This window comes from Akebia trifoliata, chromosome 12 (genome assembly GCF_017979445.1).
Source record: "Akebia trifoliata isolate Shusen 1 chromosome 12, ASM1797944v1, whole genome shotgun sequence".
NCBI classification, from domain to species: domain Eukaryota; kingdom Viridiplantae; phylum Streptophyta; class Magnoliopsida; order Ranunculales; family Lardizabalaceae; genus Akebia; species Akebia trifoliata.
Window position 1 is genome coordinate 4,118,999 of NC_141386.1, and position 19,440 is coordinate 4,138,438.

At 35.3% G+C, this 19,440-nt stretch overlaps 1 protein-coding gene across 3 annotated transcripts; it reads right to left on the reverse strand.

The window, feature by feature from the left end:
• Positions 1-1,280: 1,280 nt before the first annotated feature.
• On the reverse strand, positions 1,281-19,003 carry LOC147388700 (arginine--tRNA ligase, chloroplastic/mitochondrial-like). 3 transcript variants are annotated; one of them, XM_086417637.1, is made up of 18 exons: positions 18,816-19,003; positions 18,501-18,565; positions 18,261-18,394; positions 18,026-18,101; positions 16,884-16,985; positions 16,566-16,781; positions 15,339-15,419; positions 14,536-14,619; positions 14,194-14,298; positions 13,135-13,313; positions 5,588-5,672; positions 5,017-5,203; positions 4,785-4,854; positions 4,021-4,090; positions 3,761-3,850; positions 2,947-3,015; positions 2,643-2,741; positions 1,281-1,613 (listed from the first exon to the last, which is right to left on the reverse strand). In XM_086417637.1, exons 1-18 carry the CDS (start codon positions 18,907-18,909, stop codon positions 1,503-1,505), a joined length of 1,917 nt encoding a protein of 638 aa, XP_086273763.1. In that variant the 5' UTR covers positions 18,910-19,003; the 3' UTR covers positions 1,281-1,502. The 3 variants fall into 3 exon arrangements, with proteins under 3 accessions (XP_086273763.1, XP_086273762.1, XP_086273764.1); XM_086417636.1 differs by having other exon boundaries at positions 18,501-18,569; positions 18,808-19,003; XM_086417638.1 differs by having other exon boundaries at positions 18,501-18,569; positions 18,816-18,973.
• Positions 19,004-19,440: the final 437 nt, after the last annotated feature.

The window sequence follows — 19,440 nt, forward strand, 5'->3', positions numbered from 1 at the left end:
GAAAAAAAAGAGGGAGAAGAAGGAAACAAGTAGCTCTTTTTTTTATTTTTTAAGATCAGTCCTTGGCTTCTCATTCCCATATAAAAGAATGAATTTGTGATGTGTTATTGTTATTGAAGCTTTCATTAGATTTTGTGAGACCTGAGAACATTTGTTAATGTAGAGGAAAATTCAATAAAATTACCATTGGAAACAAAAACAATTGATGGCGTTGAGAGAAGAGAAACTCAACAAGAAAAGAGAGAAATTTCTCTTCACCATTTTTGGATTGACGAGAGAATTTGGGGCAACTTTGAAATTTTAAAAATACCATAGAAAGAGATCTAAGGGCAGAATTGAAATTATAAAATATTTTAAAAGATTTCTCTCCACTTCTCATCATTTTTGGAGTGAGAAAATTTGCCTTTTTTTTCTCCTATTCTCTTCGATTCTTCTCTTCTCTACCCATTAAATAAACAATCCAAACAAGAGAAATAGAGAGAAATTCATTTATTTTCTCTTCCCTTCTCTCCTTTTCTCTCAATCCAAACGCAGCCTTCGCACTTCTCACCTTTGAAAGAAATGATAAAAGTTACAATAAATAGAAAAAAATTTAAATTAGAAGCAAGAACCAGAAAAATAAAAATAAAATCAGGAGCATTATGATTTCAAAACTCAGTTTGATGGATGAGACAAGCCGACATATTTACTCATAAAATCATGTTTTATTGATATAATAAGCATCATTAATGCCAGAATCACCCCTTGGAAGGTTAGAAGAATCCTCCATGAAATCAAGGCCCTCCAATTTTTACCTATAGGGAGACAAATTGAGCGACTGACTTCCTTGCCTCCCATGGGGTTACCACAGTAACTACTACTTTGTATCCTCAGGAATTTCCCCTGGCCTTAATAAAATGCATCTTGGAACAGGATGACCATTGCAAGGACTAAGTTTATTTATTTAATCCGATGGGGGGTTTACCGTCCAAAAATAATAACTAACAAAATCCAAGTTGACTCAGACAAATTTTACCGACTCCTCTGAGATTTCCAAAATATCAACCGAGACAACTTGTTCATCTCGCGAGATGATGTGAATGCTGAGACACCTTGTATATTCATATCGTTCACTGAACAAGATTGAGATTTAAAACCATGCTCTAAATTGACCTTCTTGGGTCATACTGCCATAGGAGTATAGCAATTAAAAATCAAGAGAACGCTCTAAGAGACTACAAAATACGATCAATTTAATTAGATGTATGGCATGGATTTCATGCTCATGAGAGAAGTCAAAATTTCAAAAAATGTTACAAGCCACTTCTAAATCATTCAATCAAATCCACTATCCCCAAAATTAATAACCAAGCCTGAAAACTATCATGGATTGCAAATCCAAAATTTTCCCAAGTCAACAATGGCAGTTCTCTAACAAACCATGTGTTGTATAATGTAATCCATATCAAATGTAATAAAACATTATATAATGTATCAAAAATAAAATTCAAATGATAATATTGTTATATTTTGTAGACTGGCGTAATTCCAAGGAGATAAAAACACTGCCTCATGACAATGGCCGTTGCTTCACATAACAACAATCTGCTCGTTTCCTCGTCGGACCCAACAACCTGCCCATCACATCCAAATACCCGAGAAGAATCAATAAGCTATAGAATTAACAGTATGTACACATAAACACGTTCCCGACCCAATAAAAACCCATTTCCTCTTTCATAGATATATTCAAGAAAAGTATGTGATGCAGGACATCTACAGTTCTAAGTAATTTTTAATTTTATTAAATTTCTATTTCTATTTCTAGTATGATTTTTATTTCTACTTTTAGTAGAATTTCCATTTCACAGTTATGTTAGGAATATAATTCTTTGTTAGTTTCTAATTTGTTTTAAATTCGTTTTTATTATTTAGACGATAATTAGTACTTAGAAATCTCCAATTTGAGTTCTAATAGAATTAGAAAGTTCGTATTATGTTATAAATAGGTTAGGAATATTAATTTTTAGTATTTTAGTTGGATTACAAGTTGTCATGATGGAGTTATCTATATAAAGAGTTCCAAATCCGAAAATAATCAATTCAATTATCTTTTCTCTTTTAATTACTTTTTTTAGCTTTATATTTTATTTTCTTTCAAGTTATTGCTTGTTTATCAATTAAATCTATTGATTCAAATTTATTTTGAGTGTTCCATTGAACACGATCTATCGAATCTATTGATTCACACGCTTCCACTACGTCAGTATGAACTTCTAACATTAAATTTAGAGAGCTTTTATTGCCACACCAACTTTTCCTAACCCCACACCAAATGTGTGCTAATTCTTGGTGACTTGCATATGAATTGGTATGACAATAGAATCTCTCTAAATTTAACAAAGCAAGAATCAGAAAACTTCTCAGTTCCTTAGTTTGTCCAATCCTAGTTAAGAAATTGTCACAGTCTACAAGCAACTAAACTGTATGTGTTCTATTTTCTAAATAAGTACAAAATTTTATTTTGAAAACAGGAGGACAAGATGACCCGCTTAAAATACATAAAGCAATAATATAGAAAACAAAACCATGACCGAGAGGAAAACAAGCGGCAAAAACAGAAAAATATGTTATGGAGAGATTTAAGAATGGAGAAATCTTACCTGACAGTTAGTATAGAATTTTGTGAAGTCTTCTGACAAATTATAGAGGTACTCGCACAACACATTTGGTAGGAGATTGGTGCAAGCCTCCTCGACGATCTGAAAATTAAAGTTAAAATATTGGAAATCATATATAGAGTTACATGCAAGCCATGGTGACCATGTAATTACTTCGAGAGGATACAGTGGTACGACACATAGGTTAAGTAAAGTGCAATCCAATATGCAAACTAAAGAAATAAATCAAAGAAAAATACGAATTGACGGAAAATTCAAATATTTTCTTTGTTGGTCAGGTTCCTACCTCTGCAAATTGAAGCAAATGTAGCCCCAAGACGCGCTCATCTGCATGATCCAGAGCAATGGTTCCGGTCTGTCCAAAATAGAATATGAGAAACAAATTCACAACATAGAATCTTTTTCCCTCAATCATGGTCTAAAATCTCAGCCAAGTTTGCCTAGATTTGTGAGTACCAATAGAAGTTGCTAATATATTTTAGCCTCAATCATGGGCATGGTTTCAAAACCCGGTTTGACATCTCTTCTCGTCCATGGATGAGACCGAGTTGTCTCAGACGAGACAAGCCATTTAACTTGGTTTATAATGATTTATTTATTTATATTTAAATGAAAATAATTATAATTTTTTTTATTATAAAATAAGATAGATATAAGATGTTTGATCATAAAATCATGTTTTATTTATATAATAAACAATTAAATTCTAAAAAAATCAATTATTTTAATCAAAATCTACAAAATCCTGGTTCACTCAGCCGTGTTTTACTGACTCATCTGAGATTTTCAAAATATCATCCGAGTTATCTTGTTTATCTCATAAGATGGTGTGAAGGCTGGGACCCCTTGTATATCCGTCTCGTTGCTGAACAATACCGAGATGACTCGGGTGAGCCATCTCGGTCTTGGACAAGATTTACAACCATGATCATGGGTCAGTTCATATAAACATGGCAGCATATTAGCTATAAGCAGGAATGAAATTTTATCAGTTTCAGTGATAGCCGAATCAGCAACCAAAACCAAGATCAATTCCCTTGCAAACAAAGAGAGTGCAACATAAATTTTTCACATGGAAATATCTTAAAGAAAGAACTTACATTCTTCAACTGTTCTATATCTTTACCAGATTTCCGAATGATTGAACAAATACGAGCATGTGCATACAAAAGGTAAACAGCAGTATTTCCCTGTTCACCGAAATAAGAAGAGATTGCTAAGAAGAAAATGAAAGAAAATTTGAACTTAAAAACAAGAATCAAAGAGTACTGCTATTTAGGAATGATGTATAGGTGCTTGTGTGCGCTTCTTTACTACAATTTCCTACAAAATCGTACATTGAAAATGAAGAGAAACACACCTTATCACTAAGCATTTGATCAAAATTAAATGTATAATTTGTGAGTCTGTTGTTCTTCAGGTCTGCATACCTGTTGCAACAACAAATTACAGGGAGGTCAGAAACGGAAAAGACAAGCAGATCAAGGAAAACATGCTCAGATACAAAAGGAGCTTCAATGCTGTACACAAATTAACCAAGTCCTTGAGTGAATGCGTTTAAAGTTCGGGTGTGAAACAGTTTCAGGAATATTGTAATATAAACATCCACAATAAAAATTAGGTGACTCCAAAAATTAATCACATAAAGAAAATTGACCTGGCATCCCATTATAATGAGTAATTTTATAAGGATATAATATGTGCCTCCTGCAGTAATATTTAATAACAAACAAGAAAGCAACAATTCACCTCACAGAAACACCAAAGATGTTTCTGCCGTGGACGTTAAAAACACGTCTACAGAGCAAACATTTTATTTGCTAGATGGATAAAACACATTTAAATGTGATTTAAAAAAGAAAGACATTTTTGACACTAAGGTCAAGAGTAAGATTCCAAAGCAGTAGTAGGAATGGCGACTTGGGTAGAAGGTTCCTACAACAATTTACCATCTGAACTTAAGCCATAATACTTATCCAAAAAAAAAAAAAAACTTTTTTGATGAATGATGTGGATTCTATGAATATGATAAATATAAGAGAACCATTAAGCCACCACAAACAAATTTTGGCTAGTTCCTAGAGTGAGTATAATTGAAAATGGGCACAAGTGTAGGGAACTCACTTAACAGCCCCATAACCGACGGCCTCAGCAGTTTGTTTGAGCTCCTCAGCAGTCCACTCTGCTGCCTTACCTGGTCAAAGATAGAACACATTATACACAACATTCAGTAGCGTCAAAAGTTAAGAGTGATAAAAAATTGGTAGTTGATTTAAAAATGTATGTGAGATATAGAGAACCAAATGTCAAGAAATGAAAATAATAATAATAATAAAGGCATAGATCAGTTATATACCACGCTCAACAAGTGCTGCTCGACTGCGGTCTTTGGCTTCATCAAGTAAATCAACTAGCCGAACCACTTCACTGCTACGAGTTCGAAATCGCTTGCCATCATCTCCAAGAACAAGACCAAAACCCACATGACTTGTCTTTGGGTACGAATTATCTTCAGATGGAAGCCAACCTGCACGTTTGGCAGCCTAAAATAGGATAGTGCCAAGTAAGTTTCACCTTTAACCCTTAAGTGCAGACGGCATTGAGACAATTTTTATTAAGCAGAAGAGTGCAATTCACACAAGCAGAACTGCTTCTACTACTATAACATGACCACCAGAAACATAAAAATTGTTTACAGTATCAAATGAGAGAAAGACGTCAACAAAAATCAATAACATACTAAGCATCAATAATTGCAAGAAAAGGACTAAGGCCAAAAGCTCAAATGGAGTATGCTCCTTATGTCAAGATGAAAGATTTAATCACAGCTTACTTATGATGGATAATAAGGAAAGAAGAAAAAGAAAAGTAGTTCAAGAAGTAGAATTCAAGCAGCTCCATAGGTAGAGATGGCGGAAGATACGTACACTGAATACCATTTCAAAGTGTAGCGACTGACCAACATCAGTGACGTATATTATCCATTCAACCTTTTCTTCATTAAGACGGTACCTGAAAATAGAAGCCCATGTTATCAAACACAGTGAAGAATGTGGTCAAACAGAGTGGGGAATGTGGAAATCATATTATAATTAATTGTGCTTTCGTTTCAGAAATTTGGGCTCATTTTATTCTCCTCTTCCAGTTGCATTGGGTCCTTCCTAAGTCTATCAAGTCTCTTTTTCTTGAGTGAAATAATAACATATTCCCTGGTAGGAAAAGTTATCTTTGGGTCATCCTCCCTTTTGTCATCACCTTTTTCTTTGTAAGTATAAAGATTTTATAAATACCAAAAAGAGAGTTCAAAGGAGAGGATGCAATAGCCCTCAAACAAGAAAACAAAAAAAGATGAAAAAACACAAGACCCACCAGAACAAAAATACAAGTTACAAAGATGATCCCATCTAAACACAAAATCCTCAAAAGAAACCCCGAAGAACTCCTTGTTTAGCTTCGCCCAAAGAAACAATAACCCTAAGATTTCCATAAACACCATGTGCTCATTACTCTCCTTGCCATGGAACACCATGTTATTTCTCTCTTTCCAAAGACCTCAAGCAATGGCTGGAGGAAGAATATCCTACAAATGTCTCTTTTTATGAGAGAAGATATTGTAAGGCCACCCTTTTAACATCATCAAGAAGGATTTAAGAAGAACCCAATGCATTTAAAACAAGGTAAGAAATAAAGCCCAAATACCTTGGGAAAAAGAGCAATGGATTAAAGTATGATCTACGGATTCCCCATCTTTCAAACATAGGGAGAAAAAGTTTGGAGTGATCCACCCACGGGCCATCACTTGGGGATTGTGGAAAGAGAGGAACAAAAGGGTTGTCCTAGTTCAGGAGAATTCTACAGGATATGTGATTTTAGAGATTTTGGGCTTGCTCTTCTTTTGGCATTAACTGAGTAAAAATCTTGATGGGGTTTTCTTCGAGGATTTTGTGTTTAGATGGGAGGAGCTTCTTGTTGTGTAGAGGCCTACTTGTGTTTTTTAGTTTTGCTTGTTCTTCTTGGTTTCTTTCTTGTTCTTTTAGGAAGACATCTCTGTAAAGATTTAATCTAGGGTTTGGAGAAAAAGGGAGTGAGAGAAGAAGAAAAAAATTCTCCAGAGAAAAGATTTTTTTCTTTATTCCTTTACTTTCTATTATATGAGATACATAGAAATAAGAATAGACTAAAAAGGACAATGATAAAATGTTATATATGTTAACACTCCCCCTCAAGCTGGTGCAAAGATATCACACATACTCAGTTTGCTAATAAGATGATCAAAACTAACACAACCCACGGCTTTACTGAGGACATCCGCTAATTGTTGGGACGTAGATACAAAGAGAGTAACAAAGATAGTACATATTTCGCCAGATGTAACCTTCTCTTTGATGAAATGACGATCGACCTCAATATGCTTTGTGCGATCATGTTGTACCAGATTATGAGCTTTGTTAATGGTTGTCTTGTTATCACAGTATAACTGGAATGGTTGGGGAGGTTAGCATCCTACCTCATGTAGTAACAATTACAGTCAAAGCAACTCACATATACCAAGTGCCATTGCTCGGAACTTGACTATTGCACTTGAGCAAGCAACCACAGATTATTATTTTTTTTGCTTCACCAAGTAACCAAATTACCACCCACCATAGTGCAACACCCCTAAATTGGGCGTCGATCAGTAATTGAACTTGCCCAATCAGCATCAGTACATGCCTCCACTCTCATGTGGCCATGCGATCGGAATAATAATCCCCTTTCCTGGGCACCCTTTCAAGTATTGAAGAATATGTAAAGCAGCGTTGAGATGTCTCATACGAGTAGCATGCATGAACTGACTGACAACACTCACTGTATAGGCAATATCTGGTCTTGTAAGAGATAAGTATATCAGTTTTCCAACTAGACGTTATTAACTACTGATATCCTCCAAAACTTCACCATCACTTTCTCCCAATCGGTGCTCCAAGTTTTCCAGTTTCCTGAAGTAGATCCAAGACATACTTCCGTTACGAGATAAAAATGCATGTCTTGGAGCGAGCCACCCCAATACCCAGAAAATAGAGAGGTTCAAGATATTTAACTTAAAATCGTTCTCCCTTTCTTCAAATTTTGTATCTCAGGGGGACAATTCCCTATAATAACAATATCATCAACGTAGACTATAAAAACTATAGTCTTATTGCCATTGTGTTTCACAAACAATGTATGATAAAACTAACACTGTTTGTAGCCCATATCCTACATAATAGATCTGAACCTCTCAAACCATACTCGCGGTGACTACTTGAGACCATATAATGACTTCTTTAACCAACACACTTTTCCATCAGCATTGAAAAATCTAACTCCCAGAGGAACATCCGTGTATACTTCTTCTTACAACTCACCATGCAAGAATGCATTCTTCACATCTAATTGGTAAAGTTCTCAAGATAAATTGCAGGTAAAGAGAGTAGAACATGAATGAAATTCATCTTTGCAACAGGAGAAAATGTCTCCTAATAGTCTATGCCATAAGTCTATGCATAGTCTTTAGCAACCAACCTAGCCTTGTACCTGTCAATCAAACCATCTGACTTATACTTCACTGTAAAAACCCTTTTACACCCAACAGATTGCTTCCCCTGTGGTAAAGGCACTAACACCCAGGTATTGTCTTTGTCTAAGGCTCTCACTTCCTCATTCATGGCTTGTTTCCACTTGGCATTAGAGAGAGCTTCTTTCACACTAGAGGGGACGGAAATAGAAGACAAGGTAGCTACAAAGGAACGATAAGGAGACACTATGATATGAAATAAACTAAGAAATAAGGTGCAATGTACAAGAACATTTACCTCTACGGCAAGCAATCGAAACATTCACATTAGGAGCTAGAGATGTCAGAGATGAAGTTATGGAGACATGGTGCATCAACAATGGCTTGTTCCCCTTCCTTGTGTAGGTGCGTCCAAAAAAATTAAGTGCTGATGTGGTTGGTTGCACATGTTCTACAGTAGAGTCGGGAATAATGGGCAATGGAATTGAAGAAGATACCTCGGGAAGAGGTTCTCAATTGATGGATGGAAGAAACCACTCCCCCTGAATAAGATGAGGGTAAGAACTAGGAAAGTGAGGCTGGTCCTCAAAGAATGTGATATCCATAAACAAAACGACGACAAGTAGGTGGATGATAGCACATATAGCCCTTTTAAGAATTGAAGTAACCAAGGAATATACACTTCATAGCCTTAGAATCAAGTTCAGTACATGCATGGCCAAAGATATGAGCAAAACAAATACATCCAAACACTCATAGAACCACTGAAAATAAAGGTCGATCTGGATTAAGAGTTGTCAAAAGAGGTTGAAAGTTCAAGACACTTGAGGGAGTACAATTAATGGTATAACAAGTCGTACAGAATAAGGACTGTCTCAGACCAAAAATGTTTTGGGACATGTAACCCAATCAACAGGACCCTCCTTAATTCCAACAAATAACGATTTTTTCTTTCCGCAATACCATTATGTTGGGTGTAGAGACACATGAGGTTTGTTATTCGATCCCTTGACCAACACAAAATTCTTGAAGTATAATCGAAGGACCTTGATCTTCTTGCCATACTGAGTGAGGACCATAGCATGAAAGTTTGTGAATATTGAGTAGACGTCATCTTTAGTTTTCATCAGATACACCCATGTACATCTACTATAGTCATCCACAAAAGTGACAAAATAACTAAATAAATAACATAGAAAGGCCCCAAACATCAGAATGTATAAGAGAAATGAAGAACTTTTATTCAAACTTGTTGGGTAAGATGAGCAACAATGTTTAGACAATTCACAAACTTCACATTGTAACTCTAACAAAGACATGGACTGAAATATAGAAGGAAATAAACAATGTAGATACTGAAAAGAGATATGACCCAATCGAATATGTTATGGCATTGTCCGGGATTTATTGACTTCCCTACTACTATTACCACTACTCTGAGACACATGTGTCTGTGAAAGATGTTGAGATAGTGGAATGTCGAGAAGATACAAACCATCTGCTTCACAACCATTGCCAATCACTTTCTTCGTCGCTAAGTCCTGAAAGACAAAGTGAGAAGGAAAAAAGGTAACACAACAATTAAGATTTTTTGTAACACTACTAACGGACACGAGATTAGTAGTAAGATTAGGAGCATGTAAAACATTAGACAAAAGAAAACTATTAGGAACTGTAATGATTCCTTTACCGACTATGGATGATAAGGAACCATCAGCTAGACGGACTTTATCCTTGCCTGAACAAGGACCATAAAACTGAAAGAAAGATGATATACCTGTCATGTTATCTGAAGCTCCTGAATCAATAATCCAGGAAGTGGACTGAGATGAGGAAACATGATGAGCGGAAGCAAAGATACTTGCTTGTGCAAAAGAAGTCGCAGTGGAACCATCCAATAGAGCCCAAAGTCGAACAATATCATCCTGAGAGAATGGTGAATTTACCATCGAAGTCAACATCTCAAAACTATGAGGATTATCTATCACGTCAACACTAGAAGCATGATGGGCTGCAGAGGAACGACTCTTAGGCTAAAATTATTCGAGAAGACCTATCAAGTCCTAACACTTTACTCGAATGTGACCAAATTTGCCACAATTATCACGTTTCAGTCTCTCTACCATTGAATCCCTGTGTGGATGCACCCTGTATAGATTTACCAAATTTTACCCCCTGAAAATTGTCCTCCACTCTGTCTGTTGGCTACCATGGCAAATCTGTCACTCACAAAGTTATTCAATTGTCCCATAGCCAATCGTCAGCTTTCCTCACTTTGAACATATGAGTAAACTGTATTCAAAGAAGGTGATCTCTATTCAAAATTTGAACTCGTACCATCTCAAACCCGGTATTTAAATCGGCTAGAAACTGGAAGGTACGTTGTTTCTCAACATGCTTATTGAATTGTGCACAGTCATCTAAGCCTTCCCACATATTGCGCAACTCAAAAAAATAGCCTGACAATGTCTTATCCCCCTATATGAGATGGGATATGTTCTGTCCCAACTAATAAATCCTAACACTATTCTGAGCCTGGGAATAGGTCTGAGTCACTGACCCAAAGATTTGTTGGGATGTTTTCAAGAAGAAATATCCTCCGCTAATCTGAGGTTGCATTAAGTGCAACCAAGACAAGCAAAAAAAATTTCGCATCCCATTGTTCGTACTTGGGATGTAAAGGACTAGGTTGTTTCTCTTACCCATTAAGATAATGGGCCTTTCTTCTCCCATGGATAGTCAACTTTGCATACTGAGCTCATTCCAAATAATTTGTGGCATCGAGTTTGATTGTGGTGATCTGGAGATTGGGATTTTCATTTCTGACTTGTGAGGATCCAAACCCATTGTCCGAAAGTGACTTCTGACATGACTTCAGGTGAAAAGCAACTCTAAAAAAAAATCCAAATCACAAGTGTGTACTACTCGGAAACACTAAGCAACTACTCCAACATTGGACTTGGTTCTACTCTCCATTCTAGGTAACAAAAAACAATTGTTTATTGATCTTTAGGGCTATTACAACCGTGACATGGGTTCTAACAGCCAAAAGATGAGTTCAGATCAGTCCTACGGAGCCCAAGAAGAAGAGATCTGACCTTTGAAGGATTTAGCAGCAGAGATCTTATTTTTGGTGGGGTGCAAGGGCCCTATTGATGGTGAAGACAGCCCCTATGGCTGAAAACTGGGTGTCGGCAGCACCAAAAATGAGTGGCAACAGCCCTATTTGTTGGAGATCCAAGTGGGACAGCACCTAGTGTCTGAACAGTGAAGGGCAGCAGTCCCTGCTGACTGGAAAATGGGGGGCATCAGCTCTAGAGATCTGGAAAATGGAGGGAGACAACCCTACAAATCTGAAAAATGGAGAGCGACAGCCCTAAGGTTCTTTTCAAGTACAGTTCTCTTCGATTCTTGGTCCCTCGTGATCTTCTTGTGCTTTGATACCATGTAAAGATTTAATCTAGGGTTTGGAGAAAAAGAGAGTGAGCGAAGAAGAGAAAAATTCCAGAGAAAAGATTTTTTTCTTTATTCCTTTACTTCCTATTTATATGAGATACATAGAAATCGGAAAAGACCAAAAAGGACAGAGATAAAACATTATATATGTTAACAATCTCATCCTCCTTCTGTTTTTCTTTCAATAAAATTTATACTTATCCAAAAAGAAATGTCTTAAAAAATGAGTCTATAAAGCTCCGCAACATGTGAGTAAAAGTTTATAATGTGATCTGCAAAAGGGTGCAGACTGCAAAAAAAAAAACAAAAAGTACAGGTCTAACCCAAGTGTGGAATTACCATGAGCATCCTTAGCTCCTTACACAACATTGAATAAAAGTTAATCAAACTACTTTCTGGTGGCATTAGAAAATGCATCCATCCAATATAATTCCATAGGTAGCTTACATGGTCATTGCAGCTGAATTATCTCCAAGACCCAATATATATTCATTGTTTTGAACCATGGACAAACACATCTACAGAACATTTAAAATTTTATGCATATAAGAAACTCGTGATTTTACTTCAACCAACATGATCCGGGTCAAAGATAAAGTTCAATGTCTCAATATGCAATTCACAGATTGGAGCAACTGAGAAACCATCAACACTTCTGATGTACAACTTGACTGCAAGTTCCAAAAGCATTCAAGATGACTTTGATCCATCTTTAATCGATGAATATATATTAAGCTCTAGTCACTAGTAAATAGTAATACGCGACAGTTGGGGAATGCATAAAATGAAAAACACGTGAACGAAACAAAAAACAGTTATGCTTGATGGAAATTGCAATTGCTCATGATATAACCCGGGCGTGAAACTAGGGCTTAAAATGGGTAAGATTCGGGGCGGATCTGAGTATATCCATATCTAGATCCAAATTTTTTATTCATATTGGTATCTGAATCCGACTCGGATCCTATTAGCTAAAACCATCTCCGAACCATTTTGCTTTCACTAAATCTGGATCCAACCTGACCAACTTACTTGATTCAAGTTGGATAATTTCAGACCTTTCAACATTTTCTTATTATATTCTTTTCTTTTTTTTTTTTTTTTTTTTTTTTTGTAGAATATTGCTATATTCTTTTCTAATTACAATATTATTCTATTTTACTACTATAATTCTTTTTCTTTTATTCTATAAGAATTCATGTTATGTTAAAGTAGTAGGAAAAAGATATTTTGAAAAACATAAAAATATAATATATTTTTTATATATTTGGAACACTCGGATTTCAGATAAAATCTGACCCATTTTATGCCTTGTGTGAAACAGACAAGAAATAATAAAAGCCACCATAGGAGTGTACTGATAATCCCTAATATGTGAGCCTGTTGCACAGAAGTCTTAAGAAGACAAATAAGAACAGGGATGAGCATTACAAATTTAAAGTATACTATCAATAGGGGGCAATTTAATTGTCAGAAACTAACCAAAGAGCTGCTAGATCAGTCGAAGCATAGTTGTACCCACCATCGCTCTTCACAACAATTAAAGGTATATTTTTCCCTTCGATGAAGATAACACGAGCACCCTCACTATCCTCAATCAACCCTTGGTTAGTCAGGGCCTCCATAACCCCAGGAATGTATGGGTTATAAAAGCTTTCACCCTAGCCAAAAAATAAATAAATAAATTTTACACGTCACTTCATTGTTCTCTTTCCAAAAAATCGAATAAATAACATCAGCAGCCAAACTATAATGAGACAAGGAAAGTATGACCGCACGATCATTCATGAATAGTTTTTTCTCAATATATTAAAGAGAGCCACCAAATAACTGAATATGCATACCAACGTACACTATACATGTTTTTAGGACATTAGCATGTCTAAGTACCTAAACCAATGTCATATCAACACTTGTACCAACCTTTCCAACAGAGAATAGATAACCACCACCTCAAAAAAGAAATGAAAAGAAAAATAAAAATAAAGAATAAAAAATCTACCACAGTTCAAAGAAGAAGTATTTCAAATGTGACATCTTCATCTTTATAGCCATGAGAGTAGGATACAACTTTGGTACGAACAAAAGCACAGTCAAGGAACTCAAACCATCACCTAACAGTCATAATCACCATGTTGTTCCCAAATGTAAATTATGATTGCAACACCCTTCTCTAATTATCTAAGATCAGATGAATACAACATTTTCGTTTGCTCAATATACATAACTCGAAGGGGAGAGTGTGTGTGTGTGTGTGTGCGTGTTGGGGGGGGGGGGGGGGGGGGTGGTGGAGAACAGATCCCTTCAAAATCTTTGTAGAGGTACTTTTTGAAGCCAACACAAAAGAGTGCAGCGATGAGAACAACATGGATTGAGCTCTTTGTAATTCCAACAAATCTTCTTGTTGCTTTGGGTTTCTTTTTTCCTTTCTTTTTTTGCTTGTTTTCCTGTGGATTTCTCATCCTCTAGCTTTGTTTCTTTTTTGATTTGGTTTAATAAATTTATACTTATACCAAAAAGAAAGAAAAAAACAAATAATACCTTCTCCTCCAGATGAACTCCCAAACGTTGATAGACCTGATCAAACTCCCTTCGGCTGATTTCACAAATCTGGAGCCATGCCTTGCGATACTTGGCTTCTCCACCCTATGATACATGTTGAATTATGGAAAGATATTAAGAAAGTTTGATAAATTCAACAAAAAACAACAATGAAAAGCATTGATCCTTTTCTCTTTTAAAAGAATAGTAATAGTACTTGTCATTAAGCATATTTGTAATTCAGGGACGTTAAGACATGAATAGAGAAATTGGTACAATATATGGTTAGTATCACAAAGATCAATTTCATACAAATCTATGTCACAAAAGTAAGTTGTTCACCTGTAGGCGAACTACAGCCTGTTGAGCCCTTTCCTTAAATACAGGATCAGCATCAAACCTCTGTTTTGATGCCTTGTAGAATGCCTGTGAAGTACTAATCAAATTAGAAAAACAATAACAATCCAATAACTCCAACTGTTCACCGATTGCTAATAATTGCAAGAACAATAAAATATAGTTGTTACATGAAAACAACCCAAAACCCACCGATGCTGCCACTGCAACAGAAACATTTGCAGCCCTGGCTGCAAATTTCCTGAAGAACAACGATGACAAAGCTTCCCAACAACAAATATTTCAACACTCTACCAACAAGCCCTCAAGCACAATGCCAACTAGAAGTCATCCGGTGAAATCTCACTCCCACAAGTGAGAGGAGATGACAACTACTACGGACAACTGCCCAGGCAGCCACCAGAAAACATACCAGCCACCATAGAATTCCTAAGCCCCAAAGAACTCCTGTCAGGAACCACTTAAAAAGTGACAATGTGGTGTCCCTATGAAATCACTGGTGTTCTCCAAAATCATTTACAGTTTGAGAGCACGTCAGTTGAGGGTCATTTTCAAAGTAAACTCCACTCATACTTATTCAATACAAAACAAAAGGAAAAAAAAAAAAGGGCCAAACTCCACTCATTCTAAGAGCATGATTCACATATTCTTCATAAGAGCCTGATTCAAAATTCAAATTCACATCAAAGAAATGCTTTTGATAACATGATTGTTAAGTTTCATGGAGAAAATAATAAAAATCAACAAGATGTCTGAACCCAAACAATTTAGAAACATTCTTGGCTCACCTGTAGGTCTCCAATGGCTTGTCCCTTTGTATCCTCCCAGTTTGGAAATTTCTCGAAGAGGAACTCAATCAACATACCAAACTGCAAAACACAAGTAATAATTTAAACACGGACATAAAAGGTATATGCATCCATACAGACCGTAGTAACCAAGTTGGGTTTCACAAGTTGGCAAGGGGAATGGGAAAAAATCGAGAAAATTTGGAAAATATCAGGCTAGGGTTAAGGTTGTGCAGTAGTTCCTACTAAGTAGTGTTCTTATATTATATCATAAAATCCCTATATTAAACTATATTGATAAATCACCAAATATCATCCATACATCCACAAAATGCAACCACATTCTGCAACACATTCAAGATTTATATTGTTCAAAATATTTTAAAAAAATTACAATCGTGAATACAAGTTAGGATTGATCAACTGACCAAAAATCATCAAATTTAATGTCAACCTCATTAGCATCCTCATCCTCTAATGCTTCATCGGTAAAATGGTCACCATCATCTTATCAATGTCATCTCCTCTTACTAATTAATCATCCGAATGGATAAGGGAATGCTGAAATTTTATCCAAGCTGACATACCCCCAGATTACCAAAACAATATTAAAATAGTGCTATTAATTTTTTTTTCTAATTTGTTTACGAAGTTCACAATTTACTTGTGAAGTTCTTGATCTAATTTCAAAGTTTGACAAGTCGTGGCCTATTGAAAATGTCAATAAACCGGAATTTAAATGGTGAAGGAAAAAATTCACAATTTAATCATGGATTTTTCAATAAGTAGTCAAATTTGGTGACTATGATACTGATTACTTTATATCCTAAAGAGATAATAACAAAAACTGATTACTTTTTTTTTTTTTTTTTTTCTTATTGTGGGTATCCCCACCTTTTGGGTGAGACTAATCCCACGGTCACACGCACCACCCCCTCAGAAAGTCCTACATGCAACTAGTTGAGTCAAGGGTCAACCGGACCCTAGAGAGTGGCCCCAAGGAATTCATTGCATCGTGAGGTTCTGAACACTTGACCTACAGTCAAATTTTGTATCTACCTTTATGATAATATAGACAATCTGAAAGACCATAAAAAAGCTAGAGAACAACTCTATTGTGCATGAAGGAATAAAAATATGATAGTACAAGCACATGGCTTAAGCCTTTGCTATAAACTGGTACACAATTTAACCTAAGAATGGTTAGAGTTTCAACAAGTAGTGCACCTGTGTACCCCAATCACCAACATGGTTTCGCCGAAGAACTTCAACATTTGAAAACTCCAACATGCGAGCAAGAGTATCTCCAATGATAGTAGACCTTAAGTGACCGACATGCATTTCTTTTGCAATATTGGGAGAAGAAAAATCAACCACTGCTCTAGTCACCCGGAGCCTCGGTGCCCAAATTCCAATACCCTTTGTTAGCATCTTTTGTATACTCTGTACAAGAAACAGGATCATCCCAATAAAAATAAAATCTCATAAAATGATGAAATAACACAGAAAAAAATCACTTAATTTTTTTGTAAAGTACAATAGCACCTTAGCTATCCATTTGCTTGACAAGACAATATTCACAAACCCAGGTCCTCCAATAGAGCAGGATTCTATCATTTCAGATGGAGGAAGGTTCTTCACAAAAGCCTACATAAAAAACATAAGAACAGAAACAATAATTTACAGTAAGCAATCCAGATCCTATCCGCAAAATTGTGAATTCCCAAAATCAAATTTTATATATATGGCACGTGTTCGGGGGACATCTAAAACTGACAACTATTTTTACACAACCACACGGATGCCATCCATTTTTTCGGATCTTGTAAAATGGATGGCATCCGATAGATGTAAAAACATTTGTCACTTGTAGTTGTCCCCTGAAGGCGACCCATATATATATATATATATATGGTAGCGTTCGACAGCCAACATTGGGATCCAAAATTTGTCCTATATGGCTTAAAAGTTTTGAATTGGGCTGATCTTTTGTGAGAGTAGTCTCTATGGTGAGAAGATCGCCCTAAAAAAAATCAGGCCAATTTGAAACTTCCAACGCCATAAAAATTGGTTCACAAATTAACCTAAAAAAATCAACGGTCCACAATTCTAAACCACAAAAAATCAGCTCATTCCAAAACTTCTAACCCATATAAGACAAAGGCGTTGGCTCCTTAACGTTGGCTGCTGAACGGGACCCTACATATAATATAAGGACTCGATCTAACGTCTCTGGGAAGCATAGTGACAAAATCGGGGTTCAAAAATAATTCGACAAGAGAAAACTTCCGAAAAATTTGGCAAAAGTCAATAAAACATCAGATAAACCAAAAAAATAAAATAATAATAAGCATAAAAATATATATATATATATATATATATATATGTATTTCATATATTAAATGATAAAATAACATTTAAAAAAATGCTAAAAATGATAAATCTAGATTAACCAAGATTTTTCCAAAAAGTTGACGATTTTTTGAAGGAAAAAAAGCGTGCTTTAATCGATAACTATTAAAATTGTGATTTAATCGCGATTTAAAAAAAATTGCAGATTTTTGTCACTATGCTGAAAAGCAACCCAGGACACTGAACCACTACTCCACCACCCGGATAGTAAAAAATCAAATTATTATATTCAAAACAACAACAAAAAAGAGACCTTTAAAGAAGATCAGTCTTACCTGTCCAATTGCGGCAGGACCTTTGAATTCAGATGATTTGTTTTTTATCTTCGCAAATATACTCATAGCATTATTACTGAATCAAGAAAGAAAAAAAAAACTCATACTGGATTTTTTAACCAAAAAAAAAGAATAACTTTACAAATCTACTGTTTATTACATAAACAAGTACTTAATTAAACAAGAAACAAATAGTAAATCTAAACGAAGAAAGAAATATAAAATTCATTAATACCATTGATAATCTCCAAACTTTGCTGAAGCTGCAACCAATGGCTCCACGACTAACTCAGGTGGGAGTGTAGCTCTAATTGATACTTCAAATAATTTTGAGAGCTGTTGCTTGACACTCCCCACAATTTCTTCATCCTGTTTTAATGTGATTTAGAAATAAATTAATATTGCCATTGAATTGGGTTTTTGAAAGAAAAAAAAATTTGAAAAACAGAGTTGTTCGAAGTTGGAATTTACTAACCATGGTGAAAATTGATGGTGTGTTGGTAGTGGAAACAAATCTTCTAGAACTTGTTCTTAAAATATCTGTCTAGTTTCACAACACCCAAAACTAAATTACTTCAAGAAATCCCACAAATACAAACGAAGAATAAATTAAAGCTCAAAAGGAAGAAAAAAACACATAAAGTTGTTAAATTGCGTCGAAAAAGCTAGGGTTTTGCAGAAGATAAAAAAGAAATCCGACGCAATTTACAACAATCTTCCTTTTTTTTTGTTAAACTAATCTAAACCTAACTTAACACACACACGCACAGAGAGAGAGAGACTTTTTTACCGGTTTTGGGGAGAGAAAGAGATGGTGAAGGATGCAAATGAGAGAGGCGACTGAGGGGGAGAGAAGGAAAGAAAAGGGCAGACGACCCGCCCATATCTTTATTCCCAAATAAATACTTCTCTCTCCACGACTCCTTTTTTTCTCTCTCTACCTCTACTGACTACTGAGGTTTCCTCTCTTTCTGCTACTAGTGCTTAGTAACTAGTTAGGGCTTTTTGGAAAAAAGAATATATTATTCCTTTTTTTTTTTAATTTTATTCTTTTGGAATATTTGATTACTGTTATTTTTACAAATTTAAGATGAAAAAAAAAAGTACCTAGGGCAAATCAAATCTTATTCTTTTGGAATATTTGATTACTTTTTTTTTAAACAAATTTAAAATGAAAAAAAATATATATATCTAGGCAAATCAAATCTTTGTGACATGATGAATATTTAAAAGTAAACAGGAAGGAATACAAGTATGTTTGCCAATAAAAAAAAGTGAAGAACAAATATTTGAAAATTCCATTCCTTAATATACCACCATTTGACCAAATTAAAAAAAAATGTGAAGAACAAATATATATTTATTATTTAATTAAAAAATAATTCAGATACTAGGGTTAATGGAGTTGAATGTTG

What these genes read in the sequence shown, in the direction of transcription:
- LOC147388700 (XM_086417636.1), bottom strand. Translation starts at nt 18,909, where the DNA reads ATGGGCGGGTCGTCTGCCCTTTTCTTTCCTTCTCTCCCCCTCAGTCGC. An exon ending in TTGGTGATTGGGGTACACAG is followed by an intron (nt 15,420 to 16,565) that starts GTGCACTACTTG and finishes TGTGTTTTGCAG; the next exon opens with TTTGGTATGTTGATTGAGTT. An exon ending in AGCAGCACTTGTTGAGCGTG is followed by an intron (nt 4,855 to 5,016) that starts GTATATAACTGA and finishes ATCTTTGACCAG; the next exon opens with GTAAGGCAGCAGAGTGGACT.